This window comes from Peromyscus eremicus, chromosome 10 (assembly GCF_949786415.1).
Source record: "Peromyscus eremicus chromosome 10, PerEre_H2_v1, whole genome shotgun sequence".
NCBI classification, from domain to species: domain Eukaryota; kingdom Metazoa; phylum Chordata; class Mammalia; order Rodentia; family Cricetidae; genus Peromyscus; species Peromyscus eremicus.
In genome coordinates, this window is record NC_081426.1 from 81332550 (window position 1) to 81346070 (window position 13521).

The window sequence follows — 13521 nt, forward strand, 5'->3', positions numbered from 1 at the left end:
AGAAAGAGAGACAGAGAGAGTCTCTCCGTGGCCTGAAAATTATCAAATGCTGTAGAGTCACAGGGACCCGCTCAGCTATAGTCCTCAGCACTGGGGGATCAGAAGTGTGCACTGGCATGCTTGGCTTTTCCACAAGTTCTGGAGACTAAACTCCGGCCTTCTTACCTGTCAGGTAAACACTTTAGGGACAAGGCTACCTTCCAGGCCCTAGAAATGTAATGTTTTTAGAGTGCGTTTCCTGTTTAATGTATTAGCTAGTCTTTGTTCCTTTAACCTGTGGATTTTTTTTTCAACTTGAGAGATTTCTTCCCCCCCAGTTAAACACAACATAATTTTCTCTAGTTAATAATTAGCAAGAAATTTGTACCATGACCAAAAGCCTCTGCATTTTAGAAACAGTTTAACTAGGTTACTTTTTAAAAAATGTAAGGTCAAAGAATACTATAAAAAGTTGAATTTGACGTAGTCACAATATCTCCTGAATGTGGCCTCTTTTTTATTTAACCATGAAACACTTAAATTTTGTAGGCGTTATTTTTTTCTTGTTTTCTTTGACTGAATCCTTAGCCCTACACACAAAGCTGCAGGATGTTGGTAAGGAATTCTCTTGTATATTACCAGGGAATGACTAAATTAGGGGCATCACTTTTTTTTTTAAAGCCCTTTAACATTTTAATTACTCTTATGGTTTTATTTATTTTTTCTCTCTTTTCTTTGTTTATGTATACTGGTCAGTAATTTCAAACAACATACAGATTTTCATTTTCATTTCATATTACCCATTCTACAGGGTGTTTGAACTCAGAAATGGCCAGCAATCTATATAGAATAGAAAGTGTTATCTTGATATCTAATTTGGACTTCATAATATTAGTAATTTCTGGTGACAGGTATATTTATTCTATCAGAACAATAGATGCAGTATATACATACACACATATACAAAAATTTATACACAATCTTTAAAAAATATTTTTGGTTGTCCAACATGCCTCTAAAGTAGATGGTAAATACCTTCAGGGTATACAAGACCCTCCTTTGCCCTTCAGTTGTCTGTTACACACTCACATCAATAGAGTGTGCAAGGAGGTGCCAGACTAGAGGAAAGGGCAATTTTACATTTGTATGTCCAAATGGAGAAACTTTGAAATTTTCCTATCCAAAGGAAGGTCTTTTTAAATCCTTCTGGCCAGAAAGTCACATCTTCTGTACGTGAGTGTAATTTGCTTTTTGTTAGCCCAGAAAACATACATATAAGTGACATTATATAGACTGAGCAGGTTGTATTTATGTATTAAAGAATATCTATATGCATATATAATATATGTAACAACAATTAATGGAAAAAAGATCATAAATTTGAAAGAGAGCAAGGAGGGGTAAATGGGAGGGTTGGGAGGGGAGATGATATAATGATATTAGAATCTCAAAAAAATGAATTTAAAAAATGAATGTAATTTGCACAAAGTATTCAGCATATCGCAGTGGTCCTGGCCTGTGTCATATCCTCTACCAGACATCCCACGAGGTACCTGCTTGCGAGGGAGGACAGTCACAGGCTGGCTGAGATGCCAGTTCTTTTTTTTTTTTTTTTTTTTGGTTTTTCGAGACAGGGTTTCTCTGTGTAGCTTTGCGCCTTTCCTGGAACTCGCTTTGGAGACCAGGCTGGCCTCGAACTCACAGAGATCCGCCTGGCTCTGCCTCCCGAGTGCTGGGATTAAAGGCGTGCGCCACCACCGCCCGGCGAGATGCCAGTTCTTAAGGTCTTCCACTGCTTTCTCCACATAACAATCCATTTCAGATCCTGCTACTTCTGTCCACGTGTGTGTGTGTGTGTGTGTGTGTGTGTGTGTGTGTGTGTGTGTGTGTGTGTGTTTGATTTTTCGAGACAGGGTTTCTCTGTGTAGCTTTGCGCCTTTCCTGGAACTCGCTTTGTAGACCAGGCCGGCCTCGAACTCACAGAGATCCGCCTGCCTCTGCCTCTCGAGTACTGGGATTAAAGGTGTGTGCCACCACCGCCTGGCTTAATGTGTTTTGTAACTGTGCTTTCTTTCCTTTTCTTAGTACTTCCAGCAAAATTCAGCTCCCACTGTTTTTTTGATAGAACAATTGCTACAGTCCCCTAATGATCTTCCAACTATATACCATCCAATTATTCTTCCTTCTTTCTACTTGACAAGTAGTTCCCATCACTTTCCATAGGTTGCTTCATTGCCTGGTGTTTCTTTTTTTAAAAAAATTTTATTTATTTATTTATTTATTTATTTATTTATTTATTTATTTATTTATTTATTTATTTTTATTTTGCAATACAATTCAGTTCTACATATCAGCCACGGATTCCCTTGTTCTCCCCCCTTTCGCCCCCTCCCCTTCCCCCCAGCCCACCCCCATTCCCACCTCCTCCAGGGCAAAGCCTCCCCCGAAGACTGAGATCAACTTGGTAGACTCAGTCCAGGCAGGTCCAGTCCCCTCCTCCCAGGCCGAGCCAAGGGACCCTGCATAGGCCCCAGGTTTCAAACAGCCAACTCATGCAATGAGCACAGGACCCAGTCCCACTGCCTGGATGCCTCCCAAACAGATCAAGCCAATCAACTGTCTCACCTATTCAGAGGGCCTGATCCAGTTGGGGACCCCTCAGCCATTGGTTCACAATTCATGTGTTTCCATTCGTTTGGCTATTTGTCCCTGTGCTTTATCCAACCTTGGTCTCAACAAATCTCGCTCATATAAACCCTCCTCATTCTCGCTAATTGGACTCCCAGAGCTCCACCCGGGGCCTAGCCATGGATCTCTGCATGCAGATCCCTCAGTAGTTGGATGGGGTTTCTAACACGACAATTAGAGTGTTTGGCCGTCCCATCACCAGAGTACGTCAGTTCGGGCTGTCTCTCGACCATTGCCAGCAGTCTGTTGTGGGGGTATCTTTGTGGGTTTCTGTGGTTAGCACTTTGCTTCTTCCTATTCTCATGTGGTCTTCATTTACCATGGTCTCCTATTCCTTGTTCTCCCTCTCTGTTGTTGATCCCGCTGGGATCTCCCGCTCCCCCAAGCTCTCTTTCCCTCGACCCTCGCCCTTCATTACCCCCACTCATGTCCAGGCTGTTCATGTAGATCTCTTCCATTTCTCCGTCATTGGGCGATCCCCGTGTCTTTCTTGGGGTCCTGTTTTCCAGGTAGCCTCCCTGGTGATGTGAGTAGCAGTCCAGTCATCCTTGTTCCACATCTAGTATCCTCCTATGAGTGAGTACATACCATGTTTGTCTTTCTGAGTCTGGGTTACCTCACTCAGGATGATTTTTTTCTAGATCCATCCATTTGCCTGCAAACCTCATGATGTCATTGTTTTTCTCTGCTGAGTAGTATTCTATTGTGTATATGTACCACATTTTGTTTATCCATTCTTCAGTTGAAGGGCATCTAGGTTGTTTCCATGTTCTGGCTATTACAAACAATGCTGATATGAACATAGCTGAACAAGTACTCTTGTGGTATGATTGAACATTCCTTGGGTATATGCCCAAGAGTGGTATAGCTGGATCTTGGGGGAGATTGATTCCCAATTTTCTAAGAAAGAGCCATATTGATTTCCAAAGTGGTTGTACAAGCTTGCATTCCCACCAGCAGTGGAGGAGAGTTCCCCTAGCTCCACATCCTCTCCAGCATAAGGTGTCTTCAGTGTTTTTGATCTTAGCCATTCTGACAGGCGTAAGGTGGTATCTCAGAGTTGTTTTGATTTGCATTTCCCTGATGATTAGGGATGTTGAGCAATTCCTTAAATGTCTTTCAGCCATTTGAGTCTCCTGTGTTTCTTATTGTGTAAACATGGTCATACTACTATCCCATATGAAGATCTCAGTGGCTTCCAACTGAAGCCCACATTTCTTGGTTTCACATGCAAGATCCTTATAATCCAAATTCTAAAAGAGACTTTGTTCTTCTTATGAAATGGATCGTGTTTCTCCAAATATGTCTCAAGATTTCTTGTCTTTTCATTTTTGCTTACATATTGTCTCTACACTTAACACTGGGCATCTTACACTCCTACTACTTTTTAAAATATTTCTTCCACCTTAATTCATATGGCACTCCTCCTAAATCTTTTCTGGTCCTTAGGGATTACAAAGCATTCATGATGAATATTTAACTATATTCTAAATTGGATTATAGTCATGTGCACAAACTATTTCCACTATGTGAGTGCTCAGGAAACAAAGATTCAAAAAAGGTATCTTTCTTGATCATTAAACCTGGAGGATTTATTTTTTTTTATAAAATATTGTTCTGGGTACTATGAAATAATCAAAATGATCTGGGAGGAGGGGACTGGACCTGCCTGGACTGAGTCTACCAGGTTGATCTCAGTCCTCGGGGGAGGCTTTGCCCTGGAGGAGGTGGGAATAGGGAGTGGGCTGGGGGGAAAGTGAGGGGGGCGGGAGGGGGGAGAACAAGGGAATCCGTGGCTGATATGTAGAACTGAACTGTATTTCAAAATAAAAAAATAAATAAAAACCAGTAACAGAGAAAAAAATAAATCCTCCAAAAATGAAGTCTATGTGGACAAATATAAATCTCCTATGATCTGAGAAAGAATCTGTGATTTTGGGTGAACCTAGAGATCACATGACTAGTGCTGAAAACTGTATTGACTGCCACCAGGAATATCATCACACCTTGCTTTGATGACATTATTGACCAGCTAATCTTCATGTGGCTTCTCTTGTAAATGACATATAAGTGATAGACATGTGGGATGGAAATAGCAAACCATCCCTGGAAAATCCAAAATCTGCTCAGTTTTAGTTTAATTGAAATAAACTCAATTTATTTTTCCTGAATACACACTCAGTTGTGATTAGGTCTCATATTTGGTGTGTGTGTGTGTGTGTGTGTGTGTGTGTGTGTGTGTGTGTGTGAAAGAGAGAGAGAGAGAGAGAGAGAGAGAGAGAGAGAGAGAGAGAGAGAGAGAGAGAGAGAGTTTTACATTCCTTATTAAACATCTTAAAATATTTCCACCATAAGCTTTTTATATATTCACACTTGAATAACATGTAAAGTTATTTATTGGGAAAATGTTACAATATAAGGATATGTAATAACCTAAATATTCTTGCTTTTCAGATCACTTCAAGGCTACCCAGAAATTCATAAATGAGAACATTGCATACCTGTGAGTTGTTCTGGGTTCCCTTTGGTCATAGTGCTTTTGCTGTATTGTTATCCAATACATTGTGGGAAGGTAAAGGCTCCTCAAAGATAATTTAATTAAACAGCAGCTGTATTAAGAGTAAACGCATTAGCTATTTCTGTGAGCTATTTTTAGGCGTAACTAGAAATTCTGCAGAAAATCACTGTGTACCCTCCATGGACTGTTGCAGGACCATCATTGCAGTTGCTCAATACGTTCAGGAAGCATCCTTTGATGAGGCGGAGATGCTGGTGAAAGTCATGATGGATTACAGGGACAGGTGCTCGGCGGATGAGACACTTCTGGAGTGTTCAAAAATAGCTGTAAGTAAACTGCTCGTGATTCTTACCCAAACAAGATCTGAGAATGGTGCTCTAGACACATAGAATGTCATATTTAATGTTGCATGCTTACAACATCTAGCAGAAGTGACTGGAACAGCCCAAATGAAGAGAACAAACAAAAGTAATATTATCAAATTGGATACTTAAAATACTCAGTAGAAATGACCGGGGAAGCCCTTCTGAGAATGCCTTGCTGGAGTTCCCAATTGGAGTTTTTCAAAACATCAAAGCTTTCTCTCCATGGATGAACATCTGGCTTATCATCCCACTGCAGGCATTTTTATATTATGGGATAAATGATAATAACCTCTATTAGAAAGTGCACAGTGTTATTAATACTCTTAGCTATTTCCTTTCTGTCTGTCACAGAATTAGGTGGCCAGCCTGTCCCAGATAGGGAATTTTAGAGGACAGTTGAAATAAACATGCTTGAGTCTGAGGCAAGGGAGAGCCTCCCCGTTCCCAGAGTCCACTTTCAACAAGCTTAAGGAGCATGTGACAATTTTCCAACATAGTGTCTATTCTAGAACTGAAATGTAGGCATTAACGAAATGGGACCAGGAGAAGAAGGCTTGCTGTAGGATTGAAGTTTCTCAAAGTGTGGGATGATCGCCAAGGGCCTTAGGTAAAAACATTCTGTAGATAACTGTGGAAACTGTAACCTTTCCCCCAAAGATAGCATGATCCTTTGTGTCCACTGAGCCTCCTCAGGAGGTAGAAGAGCTTCGCCATGACGCAACATTGTCTTCCTCTCTGTTGTCCAGAATGAGGCTAGCCAGGATATGATCTGTGCTATGGAGGGGCTGCCACAGAAGCATAACTTTTCTCACTGCTGCAGTAAAACGGACTCTGCAAGAAGACTCTGTTTCTTCTACAACAAGAAAGCTAACGTAGGCTTTCTGCCCCCTTTCCCTATTCTGGATCCAAAAGAGAAATGCCAAGCTTATAAAAATAACAGTGAATCATTTTTAAACCTGTAAGTTTAATTTTGGTATCAAAAGGATTTGAAGCATTGTTCTTACTAGGCTAAAATCTCTTCTTTTTTTGTTTTAGTTTAAAATTTTTATTTTCCAAGCAACTTCTGCTTTTCTCTATTTTTGCATGTGTGGGTTCATTGACGAATAGACTGATTCACAAAGTCGTTCAATGTTTATTGTGTTGGGATCTAAGCTCAGTGAGGCTGTAGCTGTAGACCCTGCTTTGACTCTTACATTAGCGCTCTGTATCTTCTAATGTGATAACCCACAGAGCTGAGGTGTATAACCAGCATTAAATAGCCAGGAAACGTGGGGATGGAAGTATTTTCTTCCCAAGGGCAGTTGCACATTTTACCTTGGGAAGACTTAAATTACTGAACATGGAGCCTCAAATTTCTTGGCAATAGTAGTAATTGCAGAGGGAAAGATTATTATTTATTTATTTTTTCTGGGAAGGTATTGTGCTTTGAAACAACCTACAAGTCTGAACTTAAGGAGGTATGCTCCTTGAGTCTTGGATGTGGTGTGTTTAGAAGGCTGGTTTTCTCTAATACGGTAGGGAGACTGGCTTCTTATGTCACAGGAAGGGAGGGAAGGAGAATACACACAGCTCAGTGCTCACGATGAGAACGGCCAATGTCGTCCTTAATTCAAATTTAGCAGCTCCAATGCTAAAGGCTGGAAATGGCTGGTTCTGGTGACTGGATCACACTGCTTTTCTTGTCTTTTTTTTTCTTCATTAAGAAATTTTCTACTCACTCCTCATGCTATCCACAGACCCCCCTCCTCCCTCCCCCACCCCCCAGCCCTCTTTCCCAAGCCACCCCGCATCCCCACATCCCCCAAATCAAGGTCTCCCATGGGGAGTCAGCAGAGCCCAGCACACTGAGCCTAGGCAGGTCCAAGCCCCTTCCCACTGCACCAAGGCTCACACTGCTTTTCACTGAACTTTCCTACAATGGGGGTCTTTTATTAACCTTCTCTTCATTTTCACAACCTGCTTTTCTTGTCTTCTTCTTCTCTTCCCTTCCTTTCCCTTGTCAGTCATCCCTCTCCATCTCCCTTTCCCGTCTCTCTTTTAAAAACCTTCATGTTTTATAGCTATATGTATGAGGTTGCCAGGAGGCACCCCTTTGCCTTCTCCCCTGTTCTCCTAACTGTGGCTGCTGGGTTTGAGGAGGCGGCGACCACATGTTGTGAGCAGCAAGAGAAAGCCAGCTGTTTTCAGGACAAGGTGGGTACCACACTTGTTTTACCAAGGGGATCAAATGCCCAATGCCGTAGCTCCAGATCTCCATGTGCCCGCCATGTTCAGTATCATCTTACCACATTCACTGATGCTAAGTTCATAGGTCACACTGGTAGAAATGTACCATTTACCAGAAACCTATGAAAGAGATTCACCAATTGCCAGGCTCCCACCTTTGGTTTCCTTACGCATTGAAAGAAAGCCCTAGTACAGGCATGTCCAGGGTAAATGCTGACATGATGCCTTCTGTCGGTGACAAACTTCCTTTTGGTTTAAAACACAAGATGGAATTATGCCAGTAGTGGCAGCCATGTTCAGGGGACATGCTGCAACAAGCCTTCTCTTACCAAGTGCAATGTTTTCATCAGGAATCCTGGCCCTACATTTTTAATGTGCCAGTAAAATACACACTTTAAGATATACATTTCTCTCAACATGTAAACTTACTAAGAGAAAATTTCCATGTATTTTTTTGTAGCTGGAGATTTTCTGGGGTAGTTGATTTATATGTAATTAAAAAACTAAGAAAATAGTGAGATTTGGGTCTCACTTCAACAGAATTTTCTTTATCTTTCAGGCAGCTCCTATCACACAATATTTAAAAGCATCATCTTCTTATCAAGGAACTGTTTGTGGAGCCCTTATAAAATTTGGACCCAAAGTCTTAAACTCTATGTGAGTTTTGTACAGTACCTCTTGTATTTTCTTGCTTGTGGCATACATTTTATTTTTTTGGTTGTTGTTATTTCTCTTAAATAGCTGATGACTTTTTATTTGTAGTCTTCCTGGTTCTTAAGGGTTTGGAGGTGGGTGAGTTTACATGGGTAGCTAAAAACAAAACAAAACGAAACAAAAAATCAAGGTCATTAAGGCAAGATGGGAAAAGACATAGGGATGAGAGAATGCCAAGGGAAAGAGAGCTGTTCTGAGATACATTTTGGATAGTGTGTGATTTTTTTTCTATAATTTCAATCAGCTCACATGAGATGTTTTGCTGTAGTAATTATAGGACACAGAGACTCTCTGAGACCACATTTAGTTGGAATCTAGAATTGGGGGTAGGGAGTGGCGAAATGCCCAGCCTTCAATTTTCCAAGTGATCAAAAGACCATATAACAACACCATCAGCTATTTAAGAACATCTGGGCAAAAATCATGGTATCAATTGTCCTTGATACTTATACCATTTGTGTTATATAAGAAAGGACCTTCTTCTTCGTCTATTGGCTATTCAAATGATCTTAGTGGGCTATCAATGATCTTTCCAGAAACATTGCTGTATTCAGTAAAAAGTTCCCCAGGATTGGATTTAAGGACCTCACTTCCCTCTTAGAAGATGTTTCTACCATGTATGATGGATGCTGTGAAGGGGATGTTGTGCAGTATATCCGAAGTCAGGTAAGTTTTCTCTTAAAGAAAGCAAAAAACTGATTTGTAATAGTTATTTTTAACTTTATATTCTAATTATCACATAAAATTGTTCATAGTTATGATGTTTGGTGCAATATTGTGTTACATCTATGTGTATAATGCATACTGATCCACTTAGGTATTATCAGACTATCCTTTCTTTATGTTTCAAGGCTCCTCTCCTCTAGTTCCTCATAAAATGTGTAATAGGTAACGGTGAGCAGGGACCTGACTAGGCTAGAACTGTTATCTACCATTCCTATCTCTTCCTGCCCATTAGTAATTGTTTTCTTTTATATCACAAGCCCTCAGTAAACCTCAGAAAATGACATTACTATTGTTTTTTAAAAGTTGTTTTATTTGATTTCCTAGGGTCTTTTCAAATAATTTCAAATGATCTTCTTCCCTCCCCCCATATCTTCCATTCCTCCCTCCCTTCCTTCCTCTTTCTTTCTAATTGACAAACAAATATTGTATATATTTATATACACATGTTTTTGTGGTAAGATTACTTCCAATTTACATCCCTAGCAATTTTAAAGTTCTATGGCATACTGTTATTATCTATAGTCACCATGGTCTACAGTAGAATTCCTGAAATTCTTTCTCCTATAGATCTGAAATTTTGTCTTTGAATAACACCCCCCCAATTCTTTCATCTACCCCAGCATCTGGTAACCCTTAAAGTACCTTTTTTTTTTTAAAAAAAAAAAAAGGAATAAAGCAATAAACATACTGTTGCAGAGTTGAAATTGTTCATGCACTTTAAAGGCAACACAATTGCATTAAAAATACACAGATTTAAAAGTGTGGGTTCTGGGGCTTAAACATGTGTCCTCACGCTTGCAAGGAGAGTACTTGATCACTGAGCCATCTCTCCAGCCCTCTTGCTGAAGGGTGGCTTTTCACAGTGGGTGGCTTTGCAGGAGAGGTGGGGAAGGACTCAGTGTTCCTTAGGGGGCTGGCCCATGGGAGTCTGACCATGCTCCAGTGGGCATATAGGCAACACAACTGGACTTGGGCTATTTTTTCTTTTACTCCCCTTTTTTGGGGGGTGCATCAGAGCAGGAGGGTATAATAGGTGTACATTGTATGAAATTCCCAAATAATCCGAAAAAATAATAAGTTGGAAAAAAATTTAAAAACTAAAAAAAAAAAAACCCACAGATTTTTTCTTCATTAAAATTAAGCTTTGTTGTGATGGCTTTAAATTTGTTATTTTACTTACAGTAAGGACAGTATATTACTCAAATAACTTCAATTATAGGAGATTGGGAAATATCTGCTTTAAATTAAGCAGTGGACAGAAGATGTCCTCCCAAATTATTTTATTCTCAAATGTAACCCAGTTAAAGGGACGCCACTCATAATTGATTTTTGTAGTATTTGGTTGTTTATGGAAATGTGAGTTTAATAATGTTAAATCTAATATACTAAATTAGTATAATAATTTAAATTTTTTATGGCTTGTAGCTGAAATTAAGGGATAATATTGTATTTCAAATTTCCTCCTCTTTAATGTCTTTATAGAGAAATGGAAGAAATTCAATTGTCATTAACTGAAAATAGAAATAAATTCTCAGGAAATTAAAACATGCTTTGCCTAGAATACTGGCTTCAGCTGAGATAGGAATGCTGGAAATGTGGCGCCTATTCCTACTCCATTCTCACCTTAGCCCTGGAATTCATTTTGTCCTGTACCCTCAGTGTCCACCAGAAGATTCCAGATAGCAGGAATAGGTTGAGTCGAGTCAGGGAGACATGAAGTACCCAGAGAGTGTGGGATGGGGTGGGATAAAGGTGAGGAGGGTCTGGAGGGAGCACTGAGAGCCATGTCAGCTTTTAAAATTAGTCCTGTGTGAATAAGATAACCTTCCTCTTTCCCTTGTCCCCAGGCTTCATGTAGAGGTAAGGGCATCAATGAAAGGAGAGGACAGGGATTTCTCTCTTATACACTGTGTACATTGGATTATTTGAACAGCCTCAAATTTATAGTAGCCATATGGGAAATGATTATATAGATAAGAAAGCTTCTTCTAGCTGGGAAGTCTTTGTTTGGTAGATTCTGTAATGGTTAATTTCCTAATCAATCTTGGGTTTTTTTTTAATTGGCTTTTTTTTCATACAATATAGTTTGATCACATTCTTTCCCCTCACCCAACTAGATCCTCCCCATCTCCTTACTCATCCAACTTCATGTCCTTTATCTCTCTCAGAAAATAAAAAAAACAAAAACAAAAACAAAAATGAACAAAACAAGTCAAAAGGCAACACCAAAACAAAACGAAACAAAAAGCACACACACACACACACACACACACACACACACACACACACACAAAATGGTGTTCATTTTGTGTTGACTAACAACTACTCCTGAGCATGGGGCCTGCTCTGGCATGTGGTTGATATACCCAGTGTCACTCCACTGCAGAAAACTAATTTTCCCTCTCCCAGAAGGTGTTGATGGCAAAAAGCTTCTTGGTTAGGGCTGGGACTTGGTGCCCACTTTTTCCTGTTGAGTCTGGAAGACGCTGTTTCCTTGGAGTCATTTACCACCTCTGGCTCTTACGGTCATTCTACTTCCTCTTCCACATAGATCCACAAACCTTGAATGGAGGGGTTTCATAAAGGCATCCCATTCAGGACCCAGTGTTCCAAAGTCTCTCATTCTCTGCACATTGGCTTCAGTCTCTGTGTCATTTACCATCTACTGCAAGAAGAAGATTCTCTGATGAGGGTTGAGTGTGATGCACTGATCTATGGGTATAACAATATGTCATCATGAGTCATTTTTATTGATACGTTCATTTTTAGCAAAAAAAAAAAAAAAAGTTGTAGGTTTTCCTCTAGGCTTATGACCTGTCTAGTCTCAGGTTCTTCGTCATTTTAGTAGTGTCACATATGGGTTCCATCTCATGGAGTGGACCTTAAATCCCACCAAAAAGTGATCGGTTACTCCCATAACACTTGTTGCCACTGTTGTCCCAGTATATCTTACAGGCAACTTACATCTGTAGTTACAGGCTTTGTAACTGTGTGATATTGATGAGTACTTTTCTCTTCTGGTAGAGTGCGCAGTACCTTCCAGCACCATACAGACCAGTCAGTAGGGGTGAAGCTTCTAGATGGACACGAGCTAAATTTCTTCATGTTCAATGACATAAGTAAATGATGCCTTCAACAATAGGGCCTTACCAAAAGGCTGTGGAAGGTAACCCACAGAACTGACAATAGCCTATGTTTGGGGGAGGTCTTTGGGACACCTTTGGCCAACAACTCAACAAGATGTAGCTCATTCATGTTACCGGGGTTTTACTTGTTAGCCTAAGATGTCTAGTTGGGGCATCGTCTCCTCTGTATGTGGTAACCCCATTTAAATTCCTTTTATACCCGTATATACTTTAGGGAGCTTCTGCAGTAGTACATTTCTCATGGCTTTTCAAAAGGCCTTTAGTGTGAATTGCCCCCCTCCATATTCCTCCCTTTCTTCTTTCTGCCTTCTTTCTCTTTCTGTCCTTTCACCTTCCTCATTTAATTCTCCTATTCTAGTTCTTCTTTGTCCCTTTGTAATGCTATGGTCTATTTACCCTTCCTTGGAAGAGCCCCTCCTTCCTTAAACAAAAAGATTTAGTGTGTGTGTGTGTGTGTGTGTGTGTGTGTGTGTGTGTGTGTGTGTGTGTAAGCACACCACCTTTTTGCAAGTGCTTACAGAAGCCAGGGGGCTGTGGATCCTCTGGAGCTGGAGTTACAGGAAGCCATGAGCCAGTATGTGGGTGTTAGGAACAGAACCTGGGTCCTCTGCAAGATCAGTCAGTGTTCTTAACCTCTGAGCTATCCCTCTCATTCCCTAACCAATATTTCATTCACTTATAAATATTTGTGGATTTTGCTACATCCTCAGCAAGATAGGTTTCGTCTGCAAGAGAACTAGATTAGCTGAGATGTGTGGCTACGCCTTCAGTGGCCACCTCGGGAAGCACAGACAACTCTTTTTTTTTTTTTTTTTTTTTTAAATTTTTATTTTGCAATACAATTCAGTTCTACATATCAGCCACAGATTCCCTTGTTCTTCCCCCTCCCGCCCCCCTCACCTTCCCCCCAGCCCGCCCCCAATTCCAATCTCCTCCAGGGCAAAGCCTTCCCCACAGACTGAGATCAACCTGGTGGACTCAGTCCAGGTAGGTCCAGTCCCCTCCTCCCATGCCGAGCCAAGGGACCCTGCATAGGCCCCAGGTTTCAAACAGCCAACTCATGCAATGAGCACAGGACCCGGTCCCACTGCCTGGATGCCTCCCAAACAGACCAGGCCAATCAACTGTCTCACCCACTCAGAGGGCCTGATCCAGTTGG

At 40.7% G+C, this 13521-nt stretch overlaps 1 protein-coding gene across 1 annotated transcript in view; it reads left to right on the top strand.

The window, feature by feature from the left end:
* Positions 1–506: 506 nt before the first annotated feature.
* The window catches only part of Afm (afamin), a 28137-nt gene continuing 15122 nt past the window's right edge, over positions 507–13521 (top strand). The window contains 7 exon segments of the mRNA XM_059274771.1: positions 507–594; positions 5122–5170; positions 5379–5511; positions 6297–6508; positions 7611–7743; positions 8336–8433; positions 9027–9156. Of these exon segments, the coding sequence (XP_059130754.1) occupies positions 507–594; positions 5122–5170; positions 5379–5511; positions 6297–6508; positions 7611–7743; positions 8336–8433; positions 9027–9156 (843 nt within the window).